This window comes from Prionailurus bengalensis, chromosome A1 (assembly GCF_016509475.1).
Source record: "Prionailurus bengalensis isolate Pbe53 chromosome A1, Fcat_Pben_1.1_paternal_pri, whole genome shotgun sequence".
In the NCBI taxonomy this organism is placed as follows: domain Eukaryota; kingdom Metazoa; phylum Chordata; class Mammalia; order Carnivora; family Felidae; genus Prionailurus; species Prionailurus bengalensis.
The window spans coordinates 106489535-106510318 of record NC_057343.1 but is presented as its reverse complement, the minus strand read 5'-3'; the positions used below and the strand labels follow the sequence as shown (position 1 = coordinate 106510318).

General features: G+C 37.3%; 1 protein-coding gene across 1 annotated transcript in view; it reads left to right on the top strand.

Annotated features, from left to right (window-relative positions):
* Positions 1–20784, top strand: part of FBN2 (fibrillin 2) — a 260207-nt gene that overhangs the window by 81218 nt on the left and 158205 nt on the right. Inside the window, exon 7 of the mRNA XM_043586875.1 lies at positions 4317–4442. Within this exon, the coding sequence (XP_043442810.1) occupies positions 4317–4442 (126 nt within the window). The remainder of the gene's footprint in view (positions 1–4316; positions 4443–20784) is intronic.

Here is a 20784-nt window from a genome sequence, read left to right as displayed (position 1 = left end):
TCACAGAGAGAGAAATTAAGGGAAATTTACATGGATGTAAATGACAGATTAAAAAACTCCAAATCAAGAGTTTTCTCAATGCTTTCTAGTGTGTTAGCTGTATTTTTTTTTTTTTTTTTTTTTTTTTTGCTATGGACTCTTTTATCAAGTTGAGGAAGTTCCCTTGTATTCCCTTGGTTTACTGAGATTTTATGTGGTTCCACCATCTTGGTTCCTCCTCTAGAGTCTCCTGGTTTACTGAGATTTTAAAGGGGCACCTGGGTGGCTTAGTCATTTGAACATCCAGCTCTTGATTATGACTCAGGTCATGTATGATCCCTGTGAAGCCTGCTTAAGATTTTCTCTGTCTCCCTCTCTCCCTCTGTCCTTCTTCCCCACTTGCACTCTCTCTATAAAAAAAAAAAAATTAGTGTTGAATTTTGTCCCTTACTTTTTTCACCTTATGATATGATCATGTGTTTTCTCTTTCTTAGTCAACATGTTAATATAATAAATTATATTGATTGATTTTTTTGAATGTTGAAGCAACCTTAAATTCCTGGCATTCACCTCACTTGGTCATGATGTATTAATTTTTTTATATATTACTAAAATTTCCTTGCTAACAATTTTTGTGTGCCTATTCCAAAAATACATTATTCTGTTGTTTTCTTTTTTGTAACGTATTTGTCTGCTTTGGGGTCAGGGCTATGCTAGTCCGACAAAATGGGTCTGCCATTGTCCCCTTTTCTCTTTTTTGTGAGAATTTTTGTAGAGCTGGTATTGTTTCTCCCTTAAGTATTTGAAAGGATTCAACAGCAGAGCCACCTCGGCCTGAAGTTTTCTTTGGACAAAGACTTTAAAGTATGAATTAAATTAACTTTAGTAGATGTAGGTCTGTTCAGATGATTTGTTCTTGAGTGAGCCTTGGTGGCTCTCTTTCAAGGAATTTGTACACTGTATCTAAATTGTTAAATTATTGCTACACAGTTATTCATACTACTTCCTTTGACCCTTTTAATCTCTATAGAATCTGTATTGATGTGCCCACTTTTATTCTTTAACACTGATCATTCATATCCCCATACTTTTTCTTGTTCTGTCTTGACAGACCTATCAGTTTAACTTGTATTTCCAGAGAGCCAGGTTTTGGAGTCACTGATTATCTCTGTTGTTCAACCGTGTTCTGTTTTATCATTGTTTTCTTGCTTCTGTCTACTTTAGGTTTAATTTGCTCTTCCTTTTTCAAATGTCTTAATGTAAAAACTCAGGTAACCAATTTTAAGGACTTTGTTCTTTTGGTAAAACAAGCATTTTAATGCTACATATTTATCTCTTAGCACCGCTTTTGGCTGCATCCCACAAATTTTGATATGCTGCATTCTAAATTTTCATGTGATTTCTTCTTTGAACCATGGATTATTTCAGAATATTTTGTTTAAATTTCAGATGTTTGAGGTATTCCAGCTGTTTTATATTATTAACTTCTAGTTTAACCCTGTTATGTTTAGAGAAATACTATGTATGATTTTAATTTTTTTATATTTAATGAGTCTTTTTTACATGGCCTCAGAATATAGTATGTCTTGGTAAATATTCAGTGTGTAAAAATAACATATATTCTGCTAATGTTGGGTGGGGAGCTCTACAAACATGAACTAGGACAAGTTGGTTGAAAGTATAATTCAGTCTTATGCATCCTTGCTGATTTTCAGCAATTCAGTTAGTTGCTACGGAATGTAATTCCAGTTGTAATTGGGGGTTTGTCTGTTTCTTTTTTCAGTTCTGTCACTTTTTGTTCTGGGTGCTTAACATTTTATAAGCAGTGTATATATGTAATGTGAATTATTTTTTAAATGTTTTATTTATTTTTATTTGGGGGGGAAGGGGCAGAGAGGGAGGTAGAGAGAATCCTAGAGGCCCACGTGGGGCTCGAACTCATGAACCACGAGACCCTGACCTGAGCCAAAATCACAAGTTGGACTCTAACCAACTGAGCCATCCAGGCTCACACTAATTCAGTGTGCATTATTGTGTCCTCTTAATGAGTTGACCTCTTTGTCATTATGAAATATCCATCTGTATCCCTGGTAACAATTCTTGTTCTGTTGAATACTTTACATAATAGTAACTTAACCACTTCAGCATTCTTTTGATTGAGTATATGATACATCTTTTCAGCCATTTACTTGTTAAGCTGTCTCTGTAAAAGTGGGTTTCTTGTAAGCAGTGTAAAATTACATCTTCTTATAAATCAAATATGAATGTCTCAGCCTTTAACTAAATTGCTAATGCCATTTAAATTTCAGATAATTATCAGTTTTACTGATTTTAAAGCTATTATCTTACTATTTTTTGTCTTTTTTGTCCCACCTATTATTTATTCATCTTTGCCTCAATTAGAGTCTAGTTTAGTATTTAATTTTTATCTCCTTAATGGGATTATTAGCTGTATTTTTTAAAAATTTTCAAATGTTAGTTTTATTTACAATTGTAACATTTATTGTTTGTCTTTACATATACAACTTATTATAGCCTATATTCAAATATTAACATGCCACTTCACTTACAGTGTAATAATTTTATGACCATAGTCTTCTCTTTCTGCCTTCAATCTTTCATGCTATTGTGGTTATACTATTTAATTCTATGTATTTTATAACCTTCAAAATGCATTATTATCATTTTGCTGTTGTTATTTTCACCAAGCTATTATCTTTAAGTCTATTTAAAAAATAAAAAATGTCTTTTAAATTTATCAACACGTTTAGTATTTTCAGTGCTTTTTGTTTTTTGTGTAGACCATAATTTCCATGTCATTTTCATGTTTCCTGAAGAACTTCTTTTAACATTTCTTTTAACATTTCAGACTTCTTTTGTCTGAAAGTCTCTATTACAGTTTCTTGAATTTAATTTGTCAATATTAAGAATTTTAGTTCCTAAATGGATGAAACTAATTGCTTGAAAGATGAGGAAGATAATTGTCATATTTAAAGCAGAAATAGTTTTAAATTTATAATATGTATGACACTACTAACTTAAAGGAATACATGTACCACAGTGCTTACAGCAGCATCATCAACAAATTATGGAAAGAGCCCAAATGCCATCAGACTGATGAGTGGATAAAGATGTGGTCTACACACACACACACATACACACATACACACACTGGAGTATTACTCATCCATCAAAAAGAATGAAATATTGCCATTTTCAACAATGTGGATGCAGGTAGAGAGCGTTATGCTAAGTGAAATAAGTCAGAGAAAGACAAATACCATATGGTTTCACTCTTATGTGGAATTTAAGAAAGAAAATAAATGAACATAGAAGGGGAAAAAAGAGAGGCAAACCAAGAAACAGACTCTTAACTATAGAGAACAAACAGGATTACTGGAGAGAAGGTGGGGCTGGGGGGGGGGGAGGAGATGAGTTAAATAGGTGATGGCAATTAAGGAGGACACTTGATGAGCACTGTGTGATGATGTAATTCTACACCTGAAACTGATATTACACTGTATGTTAACTAATGGGAATTTAAATAAAAACAAGAAAAAGTAAGAATGTGACAAACTCACTATAACAGTGTTTAAGGCATACGAACAGGTAACTTCCATATGAAGAAATCTAAAAGCTAACATGCATAGAAATGAACAATTAAAGAAGTGAAAACTAAAATTAATATCCCTTTATAATTATTAGACCAAAGAAAATTAGGATATTGGATATTTATGTCATGTGTTAGCAGGGAAGAGAAAACTCAAGTGTCCTCATGGACAACAGGGGTGTGGGAACTACTTATCGGTGTACAGATTGTTGGTGGTATGAAGGCGTTCTGACTGTTGAGCACTATATTCATGTTGGATGTATATATACTCTGATTTAGTAATTCTGCCCTGAGTTGACAGCAAAGGGATGAAGAGTCTTTTTAAGTCTTCACAGTCTGTACTCAACTCCGTAAAGAGACATGGTAGGGACTTTCATTGTATCATGTGCTGAGGTGGTGAGAAGCCGGAGGTATACTGTGTACCCATCACCAGGAGAGGGAGCACGTCCAAAAGTGTTCTGCAGCAAATCTAAGCAAGAGATTGGTTGTCCACATAACAACAAGGATGGATTTTCAAAATAAAATTCCAGAAGAAACTATCAAGAACGAAAATGAGATTTATAACATACATGATTTATATAAGTTAAAATATATGCTTACAAAAGGGGCCCGTTCCCCTTACACCATTCTCTTGAGAACAGCTCAACTTTTTCTGTACATTAAAGAAATACATATAAATATTCTGAAAATTAGTGGTATCTATGTTCACAGTCCTTTCTTCCCGCAGATGTTGATGAATGCCAGGCTATTCCTGGCATATGCCAGGGAGGAAACTGCATCAATACAGTGGGCTCTTTTGAATGCAAATGCCCTGCTGGCCACAAGCAGAGTGAAACTACCCAGAAATGTGAAGGTGAGTGTCTCTACTTTGGGGGACATGTCTGTCTTACTGATGACTCTGAATCCAGTAAAGTCGTAACTTCATTTTGAATTTTGGAAGAATTTAATCAGAATTACAATTTTTTTTTTTATTTAAAAAAATTTTTTTTTCAACGTTTTTATTTTATTTTTGGGACAGAGAGAGACAGAGCATGAACGGGGGAGGGGCAGAGAGAGAGGGAGACACAGAATCAGAAACAGGCTCCAGGCTCCGAGCCATCAGCCCAGAGCCTGACGCGGGGCTCGAACTCACGGACCGCGAGATCGTGACCTGGCTGAAGTCGGACGCTTAACCGACTGCGCCACCCAGGCGCCCCAGAATTACAATTTTTTAATATGAAAATAAAGGCATAGATGTTAGAATAGTTTTGTTGTGGTTTTTATATATATATTTTAAGTCTATTTATTTATTTTGAGAGAGACAGAGACAGCACTAGTGGGGGAGGGGCAGAGAGAGAAGGAAAGACAGAATCCCAAGCAGGCTCCATGCTACCCACCCATGCTGCTGGTGCAGAGCCTGATGTGGGGGGCTCGAACTCACTAAATCTGGATATCATGACCTGAGCCGAAACCAAGAGTCCGACACTTAACCCACCGAAACACCCAGGCACCCCCTTGGTTTGTGTATTTAATGGGCTTGATTTGGAAAGAGCCAATGAGCATTTTACAAGGGGTATGTTATCTCAGTTTCTTTGTTGCAGTGGAAATGGGAATAATCCAGCCTTTTATATTTTTCCTTAATAAGGTCGTTTTCCACTGTATTTACAAAATTATGTCAAAGATTAAAATTCTGAGTGAAGTACAATGTCCTGTGTTAAATGATGCATTAGAAGGTGGCACTCTGTCCTATATTATAAAATAAGTATTTGGATTTTTTATTGAATATTGTTTCTTGGTGGCTGCCAAATTAAAAAAAAAAGGATATTTAATTGACTAAGAATTTGGAAATACCACAACAGGTATTCTGTGAAAGAATAGCTTACTCAAATAAAGATCTCAAAAATTAATAATTTTGTGTAATGTGATTATTACATTCAGTGTGAATTGAATGTAATTTTGAAATGTGCACTCCATAAGCATTCCTCAAATAGACTAAAATCACTTGTTAAATTTACATGTGATCAAAAGTTTTATCACTATTAGAAAATTCAGGAAGCTTCTAAAGGTATCTAGCTTTCCTAACATGGATACTTAGAATAATGTATACGTCTAGTAGTATTGAAATATAATGCTTATCTTTAGAATTACTACTTACATCGATTTATTTCCATTAAGATAGTTTTCTGAAGACAAATATTATGTTTATTCTAATTTTTTGTGACATAAGCCTTGTCTACTGAAAGTTTAGAAAAAATTGCTTCCAGAAATTGGTTTTTGGCCCTCTGGCTTACCTGAGGTAGATAAATGTGAATCTGAAGTTACATGGGAAATTCAGTAAATTGAAACTTTATTCTGTATGCCTGCTATGATCTTATGTGGAAGTATTTTTCGAGTTATGTACACTAAAAGTAGCGAATATATATTATAGTTGCTTCCCGCGAAGAAATTGTCACAAGTTTATTTAGACCCATTTACCTTCAGTAACTAAACTCAACTCAGCTTCTAGTGTACATAATTAAGTCTTCTAATCTTTCCCTTTCCAAAAGGCAGTATTTGGGTTTTGGTTTTTTTTGTTGCTTAGTTATAAAAAGTCTTATCCTTCTTTGTAGGGAAAAAAATGGGAAAATGGTAAAATCTAAAGTTTAATTATAGAAGACAAACAGGAATACCAACTGTTTTATTGGACAAGAGGTAGAGGCAAACCGAACCAGAGGCCTGGGTATCCATGCTATGATTTCCACACCAGAAATCATAATTTCATGAACCCAGGGGTAACATATCATTCTATGTTTTATATTTGCCCTGTTGCCTTTCTAGTTCTGCTTTAAGTTAATCTTTACAATTTTATATATTTTATATCATTATGACTTAGTTTCATTCTCCCCCAAAAGACAAGGTAGTAAAATGTGGTTAATTATTTTTAAAAAACCAATAAATTCGGGGCGCCTGGGTGGCTCAGTCAGTTGAGCGTCCGACTTCGGCTCAGGTCACGATCTTGCGGTCCGTGAGTTCGAGCCCCGCGTCAGGCTCTGGGCTGATGGCTCAGAGCTTGGAGCCTGCTTTGAATTCTGTGTCTCCCTCTCTCTCTGCCCCTCCCCCGTTCATGCTCTGTCTCTCTCTGTCTCAAAAATAAATAAAATGTTAAAAAAAAAAACAATAAATTCTCTCTGAAACTCTGAGGAAGAAGAACATCCATGTAGTTTATGTTGCTTCAATACAATATTGATAACCAAAGTCTGCCTGTTTGGAAAGGTTAAGAAAAATACTTGGCAGATGGGGAAATTATCTAAGCGAGCATAGGAATTGGACTAGCGAGTTGGGGACCTGCATACGGTCTGGGTTATATTGCTGTGTCCCTGCTACTTCTTGTATATCCTTCCTGGCTTCTTTTGGGGTTATTTTATGACTTTTGTCATTCTGCTTCACCTTTTGCTTCTTTTTTTTTTTTTTTAATTTTTTTTTTCAACGTTTATTTATTTTTGGGACAGAGAGAGACAGAGCATGAACGGGGGAGGGGCAGAGAGAGAGGGAGACACAGAATCAGAAACAGGCTCCAGGCTCTGAGCCATCAGCCCAGAGCCTGACGCGGGGCTCGAACTCACGGACCGCGAGATCGTGACCTGGCTGAAGTCGGACGCTTAACCGACTGCGCCACCCAGGCGCCCCCACCTTTTGCTTCTGAAATACTATCCAAACAAGATGCAAGGGTCGTGGACTTAGGAGCAAAGACAGGGTTTGATTATAGGTGAGAAGGCACAGCCACTGACTGATGAAAGTGGTTGTGACATTTTCCCATTAATCATCATACAATGTATTTCTTCTTAGTTGAAAATAGAGTGAGCCTTTTCTACATCACATTTCATCAAAACAACATATAGAGCCAAGGCAGAGTTTGGAGAGAGACAGTGCAACTCTTTATTCGCACTTGTCTATGTTCTTTAGGAAAGGGGGCTGTTGATGTAATGTAGGCACCACCCAGAGCCTGAGTCCAGTCCTCTCCTTTCTTACTTCCTGCCCAGACAGCCAAATCCACTTAGCCATTGCCCAGAAAGAATTATGTGATTTAATATTTGGGATTGGTGGGGAATAGCAGAATTGGAAGAAGTGGTGATTAGAATTTGAAAACTAAAGGTTTTATGAAGCCTTTACTTTGTGTATAAGTCCTATTTATTTGGATATGTCTTAAAAGTAACTATTATCAATTTTCCTTAAGTAATAGTGTTCTTTTATGCAAAATATCAAGTGATATTTCCTTACATAAAACTATTTAATGTAATTGGTAGCATAATGTATCTGGAAAGACAGTAAACTATTGCTACACTCAGCAACAGCTTTGAATTACTGTCAGTTTATGTACAGTTTATACAGTGTCAGTGTAAAATGTTGACATGAATGTAAAGTTAGTAATTGCCCTAAATAAAAATGTAACCATAGCAATTACTTTTGACCCACTGTCAAAGGTAAGATATTTTAGTTTTCTATGTGGATTATAATGTGAGCATAAAACATAGTACTGGAAGATTTACATGAAAATGATACCCTTGCTATTTCTCTTTAGCACATATTCTGTTTCTATTCATACAGCAATGAAATTCTCTAAAGAAATATTTTTTTCAATCTTTAAGTTACTGGGTCTGTTCAGAAATAAGAAAGGGGCACCTGGGTGGCTCTGTTGGTTAAGCATCCAACTTCAGCTAAAGTCATGATCTCATGGTTTATGAGTTCCAGTCCCTTATGAGGGTTTGTGCTGATAGTGCGGAGCCGTCCTGGGATTCTCTCTCTCTCTCTCTCTCTCTCTCTCTCTCTCTCTGTCTCTCTCTCAAAAAAAAAAAAAAAGAGAGAGAGAGAAAAGAAATAAGAAAGGTAACCAACATTTTGAATCTGAGTGATTTGGGGAAATGGTGGCTGCATTAACAGCAAAGTGAGCTTATTAACTTTAAAAAATTGTGTTACTGTTCTGTTTTGTTTTTTGGTGCGTATCTGTTTGTTGACCATTGGGTAAGATCCTTGAGGGAAAAAAACTCTGTCTTGTTTATTGCTGTATCCCAGAGCCTGGAACTTCTGCTGCTATATTGCAGAGGCTCCAAAAAAAAATATGTATTGAGTAATTGGGAGTAGGTTGTATAATCAGTTAATTTCCTTGACTTGGGTTGAATGCGCAAGAAGGTAAAATATGGGGCCAGAGTTAAAATTGTGTTTGGAAAGAGGCCAGTGTTCCTTATTATGGGAATTTCGCCTTCATTTGACTTTTTTTTTCATTTTCTTAATAATCTTATTTTGCTCTGGTTGCCATTTGGAGACAAAGAGCATACATGTGAAGTGCAATTTGGCATTTTTAGACCTTTGTGTCATTGTCCCTGTTGATCATATGCAGGTATTACTTCAAAGGTCAGGGACCTTCCCTGTCTATTTAAAAGAAAGAACTGTCTTCTGCTTGTTCATTGGGATGTCTTCTTAACTAAAATCTTATCCTGAAAGGCTTGTCCTGCTGAATATTTAAGTTTGGACATACATAGTTTGTACCAAAGTAGAAAAAAAAATGGTGGGCTGGCCTTCATTTCCTGAGTCAGTGTCTGAAATACATGACTCAGTATCTGTCTTGAGGCTTCTTTTCGTTTTATATCATTGGCTGGGTGGATTCTCATACTTGACTGAGAGCCCAAAGCAGAAAGGAGTATTCATTTCTGTGTGTGTGTGTGTGTGTGTGTGTGTGTGTGTGCGTGCGCGTGCCTGTCTTGTCTGTCTGTCTAAGGGAGAATCCATTATTTCCCCTCTTCACTCACTTAAGGTCCCAGATTCAGTTTAGCCCCTCAGGTCTACTGAAGTCAAGTTGTATTTCTCCTGGGCCACTTTGGCTCCAAAATCTTTTCCCAGTTCGGTTGTACAGCGGGGAAAATGATCTGTTGTTGGAATAAACTATTTCTTCACATCCAAAGGGAAGGTTTTTTCGCTTACTTTATTCAGAGATTCATTCATCCAAATAACCATTTAATTTAAATGGAGAAGAGAAGTCGCACACATCACTATAACATGGAAGCGTATGTTAGAAGGGCCCAGTAGTTTTCTTTTTTATAATGAAATACGTTACTCTGAATTTCAGTCCACTCGGAGAAAGCGCAGGTAGATGCCAGATGTCCTTGTATGATCCCCGCCTTCCAGACTATACCTTCGTTAACATTCTCTGAGCTACTTACTCTTTCCTGGCTTAAATGGAAGGCAGGAAAATAGCATCATTGTATTGGAAAGCTTCCCTTCAATGGCTCTTTATATGTCAAATAGTTGTTTGCAATTTATTCTGAAGAGTCTTCAGCTTTGTTCCATTACCACAGCACTTCACTGTTTGAGATTTGTGACAACAAATACATTTATTTATGCTCATGAAACTCATGAAACTCATTGGCACAGTATCCTTAGTGGCAGTTCCAACTCTGCTTTGATAAACCATGGAAAGTAATCTTCTGTCCCGAACTAAAAAGTGCTTTCTTTTACTCACATTACCAAAAATGTGTTAACTTGAAAATAAATAATTAATAGATTCATTGACTGTTTTCCAACAGGAAAACTACATATTAAAATTGATACTTAAATAGGGGGCTTGTAAACACTGGAAGCACATAAAACTTTTTAAGTCATCAATTAAGAAACCACAAAACTATCCTTTTAAAATCCTTTTTGGAGGGGCGCCTGGGTGGCTCAGTCGGTTAAGCGGCTGACTTTGGCTCAGGTCACGATCTCGTGGTCTGTGAGTTCGAGCCCCATGTCGGGCTCTGTGCTGACAGCTCAGAGCGTGGAGCCTGTTTCAGATTCTGTGTCTCCCTCTCTCTCTGACCCTCCCCTGTTCATGCTCTGTCTCTCCCTGTCTCAAAAATAAATAAAACGTTAAAAAAAATTTTAAATCCTTTTTGGGGAGCCTGTGTGGTTCAGTTGGTTAAACATCCAACTCTTGGGGCGCCTGGGTGGCTCAGTCGGTTAAGCGTCCGACTTCAGCTCAGGTCGCGATCTCGCGGTCCGTGAGTTCAAGCCCCGCGTCGGGCTCTGGGCTGATGGCTCAGAGCCTGGAGCCTGCTTCTGATTCTGTGTCTCCCTCTCTCTCTGCCCCTCCCCCGTTCATGCTCTGTCTCTCTCTGTCTCAAAAATAAATAAACGTTAAAAAAAAAAAATTTAAAAACAAAAACAACAAAAAAAAAACATCCAACTCTTGATTTCGGCTCAGGTCACGATCTCACAGTTTATGAGTTTGAGCCCCAGTTTCGGTCTCTGCACTAAAAGTGCGGAACTTGCTTACGATTTTCTCTTTCCCTCTCTCTCTCTGCCTTTCCCCTCTTCTCTCTCTCTCTCTCTCTCTCTCTCTCTGTCTCAAAAATACATAAACTTTAACAAAATCCTTGGGGTGCTTGGGTGGCTCAGTCAGTTGAGTGACTTTGGGTCCTGTCATGATCTTACAGTTTGTGGGTTCGAGCCCTTCATCGGGCTCTGTGATGACAGCTCAGAGCCTGGAGCCTGCTTCGGGTTCTGTGTCTCCCTCTCTCTCTGCCCCTCCCCTGCTCACACTTTGTCTCTCCCTGTCTCAAAAATGAATAAACATTAAAAAAAAAGTAAACAAAAATCCTTAAAAAACTTACAACACTATAGTTAAAACATAAATTCTCCCTCCCTTAAATAAAAAAGCCAGGTTGTTAAACCAAACCTACTTTATGCACCATAACAAATAAGTTATTCCTCTATCACAGTACTTTTTTACCTTGTATTTTAAATATTTTTATTGTCTGATTGCCAGCAGAGTATATGTAGCACCCAAATATGTGAATTAAAGTTACTATTTATGGAGCACTTAGTATGTTACAGATAACACTTAAGCCACTTTAAGTGGGTTTTCTTGTTAAATTATCAATACAGTGGTGTGAGGTTAGTTGCTATCATTAACCCACCGTACAGATGAGGAAACTGAAGCCCAGAGAAGTTAAATAACTTTGTGGAAGTTATGTGGTTTAGAAACTGCAGAACCGGGATTCTACCCTGCTAGATTTACTCAAGTTTTCACTCAGCTAGAGGGGTTGAATGAACAAGGGGGAATGACCAGGCAGCACATACTTCGGCCCACAGGTCGTATTTACAGGGGGAATCTCGTGGAATCAGAAACAGCAACAGCATTGTGGTTCTCTTCTTTGTTCGTTGCATGATGTGGTAGTGCGTGCAGTCCAGCAAGGCCAGAATTAGACCCATTTTAGTGATCTTGGCCCTCCTGTGGAGTTTGGGTGGTCAGAAGTAGCATCATCTCTCTTGATACAATAAAGGCTGAAAAAATATGGAACCTTGACCTTCAAGTCTGTTTCTTGTCCTCAGCCTTCATGAGTGGTGAACCTTCCCTTTGTGCATCAGGGTTCGGGGCCTCAGACTTGAGACTGCAGATGCATGGCCTGACGGTTCCCTGGCTCCAGCCCTCATCCACCATCTCAGCCCTCTACCAGGATTGGCCAGTTTAAGTGCTCACGTGTGGCTGGTTTCCATGGAGCCTCTGGGGAGCCTCCCAAGGGCTGATTCTTGAAAAACTTAACTTCTCTCTAATGGGTGTTTTACTGCCTCTCATGGGTGCTGTATTAGCTATTTAGTCCATGGGTTTTTGCTCTGTATTCTGTTCATTAAAATGAAAATTTACTGTGTACCGCTGTACTAAAATACCCTAGTTACCATGACTTCAGAATTGAAGATTCATCTTAAACGAACCAAAGATACAACTATCAGCAGAATAAACAGTGGGGTTAAAAACAATCATGAGAATTTTTATATTGTTTTAGATCTGAGAAAGCATTATGTAGTAGGTTATTTCACCTAAAAACCATGTGGTATAGATCAGTAATTTCAGCTACAGAAAATATAAATTGCATGGCAATAATAGAAAAAATAAGTGCTACAAGCAAGAATAAAAGGCAAATGATAAACAGAGAAAAACATTTGCAACTTGTAACACAAAGACAAATTTTTCTAATACATAAGTTCTACAAATCATTAAGAAAAATATCTAATAAAATTGTTCAAGGATATGAACTGACTATTGACAAGGGCAATACCAGTGACTGTTAAATACCCAGAAACATGCTTGTCCTTACTTAGAATAAGAAAGTGCAAAATAAAACTGAGATACCATGTTTACCTATAAGCTTGGATAAAATGAAAATTCTAATGTAAAACTATTTTTTAATGTTTGTTTATTTATTTATTTATTTATTTATTTATTTATTTATTTATTTATTTATTTTTGAGAGAGAAAGAGAGAGACAGAGACAGAGCATGAGCATGAGCAGGGAAGAAGCAGAGAGAGAGGGAGACACAGAATCTGAAGCAAGCTCCAGGCTCTGAGCTGTCAGCACGGAGCCCGACGCTGGGCTCGAATGCACCAACTCTGAGATCATGATCTGAGCTGAAGTCTGACACTTAACTGACTGAGCCACCCAGGCGCCCCTCTAATATAAAACTATTAATTAAGGTTTTGGGAAACAGATACTCTCACAAATTCCTGACAAGAGTATAAAGTTGGTATGACCTCTGTAGAGAGCAATTTAGAATTATCTGTCAAAATTACAAATGTATTTAACATTTAACCTATAAATTTTATTTTTTTTAAGTTTAAAAAAAAGTTTTAATTTGTTTTTGAGAGAGAGACAGAGCACAAGCAGGGGAGGGGCAGAGAGAGGAGACACAGAGTCTGTGATGCAAGCTCTGAGCCCAACTCAGGGCTCAAACTCCTGAACCACAAGATCATGACCTGAGCCAAAGTCAGACACTTAACCGACTGAGCCACCCAGGCACCCCTAACCCATAAATCTTAATTCTAAGAATTTATCCTCAGTCAAAGATTTTGACTATTTATACTCAGTCAAGAAATGATGGACTTACAAGATTATCCCTCCTGTCTTTTTTGTAATAGCAAAATGTGGTAACATACACATGATAGTAAACTGATTAAATTCTAAAGCATGTACATGCTTCTGTACTGCTTCTGTACTTCTTCTGAGGTGGAAGATATTCATCCTTAAAAAATAAAAAAAACCATTGTGGACACTTTACATGTTGATATAAAAGTGTGATTAAGACATTGTTGCATGGCAAATGACAGTTGCAAAACGTTTTCATTGAAAAGAGTATATTTGTGTGTGCTTGTGTTTGCCTATTTATACACAGAATGCTCATGGAAGGATATTAGAAAATTGGCATCATTCAATATTTTGAGGGTGAAAACATTTTGGGGGAGCAAGAGATGGTCAAGAGACTTCTCATTGGGTGCTCTGGCGTAAGTTTTTTACTTTAACCATGTAAATGTATCCCTTATTCAAAAAAATTAGCAGAGATGAAGGTGACAAGAAGCCTCATTTATTTGTTATCTTCCTTGTTAAGCTTTCAACACATTCCTGTAGCAAAACTCTGGTGTCCTTCCTGGTGGGCTGGAACAGTGCACACAGACCTGTTAGAGTGTTGTCACAGGGCATTGCAGCCTCTGTTCCTTGGAGCACTAAATATGTCCACGTACATTACACACTGCCACGCAGTTGATATATGCATTTCTAATACTTACTGATGAGAAATAAAAATCTAGGATTTGAGCAGAATTACACTTGATCTGAAAACTATTACTTTTGCAAATCAGTAAATCTTTAGGAGCCCTGAATGAAATGTATTTGGCTTTAACAGTTCTCTCATTAATTGCTGTTCAGGAAAAAAAAATGTCATTGAAATATGTTTAGTGGCTGGAAATAGAAGTAAAATCTCAAGACAGAGGTACGTCAGAAATGATAATCACAGTGAGGCTGATTAAAATTTGCTTTTGGCCAAAATAAAAGCATTATTTAAAAGAGTATATAGGATAGTCTATTGTGAAGAAAGGAGATGTTCTTAAATCACCTTAAATAAAAATCCGGTAAAATTCTGGTCATCAAATTGCAAATGAGCTACATGGCTCAATGAAATTAGAACTTCACTTCATGGCTCATTGAAATTAGGTATCAAAACACAGGCTGCTCCTTTGCAATTATGTGGGTTAGGACTTTCAAAGTATAAAACAGACAAATTTTCCTCTACTCTATGGTGTTTGCATTTGTTTATTTCAGAGATTTTTCTCTGTCTCTGTCTCTGTCTCTGTATTTGCCTCTGTTTCTGTCTGTCTCTCAAATATATACACACATATACAGACACGTATTTATGTGTGTGTGTGTGTATGTGTGTGTGTGTGTGTGTTCTTTTCTCAGGTGCACACAATTATACTAATCATAGTATTTGTTTCATGAAATAATCTCATTATTCTACTCATAGCCTGCTTTTATTTGGTTAAATATCTTCAGTTATTTAATATGCACCAAAAAAACCACCAAAAACAAAAGGTTCTGGAACCAGGACAATTAACTGCATGTATCCATGGTACTATCCCCCCTCCCCCGCTCCCACAACATAACCATCACCTTGAATCCAGGATTCCACATTTTCTTTTGTTTTTAGATACTTTTATTACACCTATAGATACTCCATTTAGTATTATTACTATTATTTCAGGTTTTTAAAATTTCTTTAATGTATTCATTTTTGAGGGAGAGAGAGAGAGAGAGAGAGAGAGAGCGCGAGCGCACAAGCAAGGGAGGGGCAGAGAGAGAGGGAAACACAGAATCTGAAACAGGCTCCAGGCTCTGAGCTGTCAGCACAGAACCCAATATGGGGCTCAAACTCACGAACCACGAGATCATGACAGAAGCCGGTCAGATCCTTAACTGAGCCACCCAGGATCCCCTATTTCAGGTTTTTAAACATTATCAAAAAAAGTTTAGTACTGTGTGAAACTTGCTCTTTTCACTTAAATATTAAGGTTTTTAAAAATGTTTATTTATTTATTTTGAGAGAGAGAGGGAGACAGAATCCCAAGCAGGCTCCACACTGGCAGCAGGGAGCCGGATGGGGGGCTTGAACCCATGAACTGTGAGATCATGACCTGAGTGCAAATCAAGAGCTGTATGCCTAACCAGCTGAGCCACCCAGGCTCTTAATATTATAATGATACAATTCATGTATATTGTTGCATGCTTTTCTAGTTCATCTTTAAGGTGAATAACCCGTTATATCCTATTATGTGGATATGCCTTAGTGTGTTTATCTGCTTACGCACTGGCGGGCATCGTTCCCTGGTTCTTTCCATTGTGGATATTGGCCCACATACTTGCAGACACATATACTCTGTATGCTCTCTACACTGCTCTCCTGGGTATCTCCTTCAACGTAGAGCCTCGTGTTTCCCCTGGTTTGCTCAGCATGGACAGAGCTACACCATGGATTCAAGGTCACTTCGATTTTTCAGAGGGATATTTATCCTCTTTTTTGATCCAGTTATTTTTGAAAGGTGACTTATTTACATTTGTATTACGATTGATGTATGTGTAACCAGCTTAGGTCACCGCAGTGGTGGCATGCTGGAGCCTTGTTCTGGCTTGCTGTTGCTCGGTGAAACATAGATTGGGAAACATAGAGCCTAATACTCTGCAAATTAGGGTGACCTCCATCTCTTCCCAGCTCTGTGTCTTACCCAGCACTCCACCCACATTGGCTGAGAAGCACCTGTTGAGTGATCCAGTGGTCCTCCCCTGGCTCATAGGGCTAACTCATTCTTCTAGATTGATCTTGAGGTCTCTTCCATGTGGTTTTGGGCTCCTTATATAGATTAAAGAATCATACAGGAGAAACAAAGCTACTGCAAACATTTCTGTATCTTTTGTATTTGTTTTTGTTTCGTAAATATTACAGTTTATCTACATTTCCCCAGAACACGTACAAAGCATTACCAACTCTTGAACACAGCACTCTCCTGACTGCAGCTTTCTGTATTCAGTCTTATTTTTAAGACACATCAAGAAAAGAGATGGAGACTGTAACCGCCTAACTTCTCCTTGAGAACAGGGTTGCTTCTGAGCAGTGCCAGGAAACTGGCAAAGATTGTTAAAACTCATCTTCCTCACCTTAGTCCCCAGCCTTCCCACTCCCAGCTCCCCACACTCTCACCACTAGGAGCAAAATTAGGATTTTGTTTTTTAAACACAGGGACAGTAATGGAAACTTCTTTTTGGTTATGTCCTAGTGATGCCTCGGTGCCTACAACTCAATTGTCTTCAACTCCTCATTGTAAGTTTTGCTTCCCAAGCAGGTCCTCATAATCTGATTTTCAGACACTTTGCACAGTGCCTTTTAATATTTTTTTTTTTGAGAATCAAAGCCTATCTGCATTTGTCACTCTTTCCTGTGTGTGCTAGGCAAAAGTGACATTCATCACAGTTGGTGTCTCTCTTTTCCTGTTAAAATAGACAGTTACTTGTCATCAGATGAATTGGTAGTAAATGTTATTCTCATTAAGGAATCTGGTTTTCAGGGTGTTTCCATCTTGGGAGGCAGAGCGTTGAGTAGCTTAGAAATTTGGAGCAGATATTTGAAGAGTTAAAGTCTAAAATAGAAATCTGAAGCATTTATGCTTTTATAAACCATTTGGGAAGGGCATAGTGACCAGTTGCCAGAACTGCATTGGCATTTCCAGGTTTGACTTTTAGAAAGCCCCTGTGTGTCTCATATGTGGAAAACAGCACATCCAAGAAAGTGTGACCAGTGGGAAAGAGCGATATAGGCATCTAGGTGAGCAGCCAAACAGCAGTCCAGAGCTGACATTTAAGGCAAAATTAGCACCTATCACTTTCTTGTATATTTATCACAAGTTGCCAGCCTACACTCTTTCAGTTTCTTCCCACAAATGATTTTCGCTATAAAAACACATGCATTAAATATCTTGGACACTACCTTGACAGTCTTAGCTGACAGTGGTATTTCCTAGGCAGTTCCTGAAGTGACATCACTCCCTAATTTCAACCTAAAGAAGATGGTTTACATGGAAAGTGGCACACATAGTTTTCTGTGAAAGCCTGGAGGAGAAAGAGTTCTTTATTTGAAGCACAGTGGGTAACATCATTTTTATGACCATGAGGTCTGTGAAAAAAAAATACATATTCCAAAAGAAAATCATCCAACGACAACAAAATAACCTTTAGCATGTGACTAGCGTGGTGAATCAAAATTAAGAATATTTAGATCACATTTAAAAAATTTTTTTAACATTTATTTATTTTTGAAACAGAGAGAGACAGAGCATGAACGGGGGAGGGTCAGAGAGAGAGGGAGACACAGAATCCGAAACAGGCTCCAGGCTCTGAGCGGTCAGCACAGGGCCCGACGCAGGGCTCAAACCCACAGACCGCGGGATCATGACCTGAGCCAAAGTCAGACACTTAACCGACTGAGCCACCCAGGCACCCCTTAGATCACATTTTAACTTTGTTTTTTTTTTAACAGATTTATGTTTTAAAATTTTTATTCCAATAGCAAGAGAACATGCTAGAGAGAAATGGCGATCTAAGTTTTAAGTCCAACTTGGAAAAATAAAGGTGCAGAAAGAACAGAGTATAGTGAGTGGCCAAATAACCCAAGATTTGGGACCCAAATGTTAGGGCCTATACTGCAGCTGCACTGTGTGCAAACTGTGTTATTTTGAACAAATTAATGCCTTCATCTCTACAGTAGAGATAATCATCTTTTGTGGGAAGCTTTTTATGAGTATCCTATAAAATAAACAAAGCATCTGGCACTTAGGTCTTTGTTAAAGAAGGCAAGGATAGCACAAATTAGTTGTAAAAAAATCCAGTAAATCATGTGATTTGAGATCTTAAAAAAATAATTGCAAAAGAGCTCTTCTAATATAGCATTTCAATTATGACTTGTAAGTTTCCCATAAATGAGCTCTTTTCATTCTTAAAAAAAAAAAAAAGAAAAGACCTACAAGTACATGTATTTGCCTAGTCTGATGGAAGTGTTAACAATTAAATGCACCCAAATCCATCATCATGAAGAGGGAACATGGAAGTGGGAGTTCAAGATTATCCATTAATTCCTGACTTCGTGCCAGCCTGTTTTATTTCCCTAGCCTCAGTCCCACCCAAATTACAGACATGGACATTTGAGACCCGGAGGACTTGATTTTTTTAGCATAACTCAATGGTCAGGAAATTGCATTTTAGTGGACTCAGGAAAAATTTCCCAAATGGTGGGAACCAATATTGTTTCCTCAGTACCATTGTATATTTAAACCCTTTTTTAAACAATATGACTAAGAAAGCATGGTAAAGTAATATACATGATTCCTGAAGTTCAGTGTCTGCTGGAGATCCCTGGAAAAATTGACAGCCTCCAAAACCCCTTTCTCAGAGACGTAAAATTAGCTGTGTGTTACTGATAGGAAAATCTATTCTACCCTGGATTTAAAGGATCAGACGAACATTTTGAACTTTGCCTTTGGGAAAAAAAAATATAGAAACTGAAATATGCCTCCTTCTCTCTTCATTTTACTTCCCAAATAAATGTTGTTTCATGATGGAAGTGGAAAAGCAATAATGCAGACCAAAATAAACAAAATAAAATGCTAGTTTTATAATCTTCTGGATGTGTATCTTTAGCTTCTATGGAAAAAAAAAAGTCAGAGAGAAAGAAAAGCTATTTCACAAATTACCATGGCTCAGTGCCTGAAGGAAATTAGTCTGCTCTAAGGAAATATCCTGCTGTAGCCCAGTAAAAATGTAACAAAACTTGAAATACAATACCTATGTCCACGACTGCATTTCTTGCAAGTGTTGTTCCTTACTGACCTTCTATATAGTCATTCACTACCCAGGCATTGAAAAATGTGTGAAGTACTAAAGAAAAATTTCACAGGCTGAGAATTTCTTATAGATGCTTTCATCTAGTAAGCATGTAAATGAACATAGCTGTGATGATGCTTGAATTGTCTTTTTTTTTTCCCTAAGTCCCAAGCTAGGAATCTCTCCAATTTCAGTATGAGGTGTTTGTCATCTATACTTTGCCTTTGCTGAATGTTAATACAATTAATTTTAAGGATAATATCAGTGATGTTGAAAATTTTAGCTGCAGTCCACTGCTGTATTGGCTACACGGTCAGGTAAATCGTTTCTCCAAGTACCTGCTGTTTTATGAAAGACAAGTACTTTAAATAGTCCTCATTCCAAAGACACAAAAGTAAAAATCAACAAACAAATAAATGAATTTAGTTATAGTATCAGCAAGTTTCTTTCAGTGTGATCATGTGGGTAGTAGGTGAGTTGCTATGTTTTCGATAAGCTTTGGTGTTCCTAGGGGGCTATGGTGTCATATGTCCCATGTTAACATGTCTTGTTTAGTTTATCTATTTTAAAGACTATCTGAAGAATATTTTTGTCCCAGAAAACAGCAACACATAAATAGGACAACATCCAGGCTGAGTTGTTGGTTTGTATTATCTAGCATGGCTAAATTCTGGTGAATGGCAAAAGACAATTTGGGAATATTTACCAACATCTGTGTGCCATCATAGTAAATTTAGTATGAGTTGATTTAACAAACTATAGCTGATGCTTATCTGAAGCATAATAAACATGTTCTTTATAAGATTTCATCTTCCAAACTCTTGGAAATGCCACCAGGACTATGTAACTGTAAATAAAAATTTCCCTTCTTCCGTTTGTGAAAGAATACCATAATAGTTGTACCATAGAAGTAAACAGCTTTTCATTTAGTTCTTATCTGTATCAAGGACTATAGTAATGACCTCTGATTCAGACCAATAAGTATTATTTGGCAGTTAATAATAATAACAAAAACCTGATAGAGAAGAGGATCATAAAAGTAATATATAATAATATGTAATAAAAAAGTAATAAAAAATCCTTTAGAGTTCGAGTTTAACTTAAAATGTATTTGTAGATCATTTTCTAATCCTCTCTTACAGGAAGTTTGCAAACGTTTTTGAGGGTAGTTTCCCAGATGTTATACTGAGCTTTTATTGTTACTTTAATGTCACCAAAATGCTTTGAGTTCGCGTTTGACTTTTTTTTTTTAACTGACGTGCAGTTGACACACAGTGTCGCATTAGTTCAGGTGCACAACGTGGTGATTCTACAATTCTATACATTACTCAATGCTTACCATGATAAAGTGTAATCACTATACAACATTATTACAGTATAATTGACTATTTCCCTATGCTGTACTTTTCATCTCTGTGACTTATTTATTTTATAACCAGAAGTTTTTTTTAATCTCTTAATACCCTTTAGCCATTTTGCCCAACCCCTGACTCAACTCCCTTCTGGCAACCA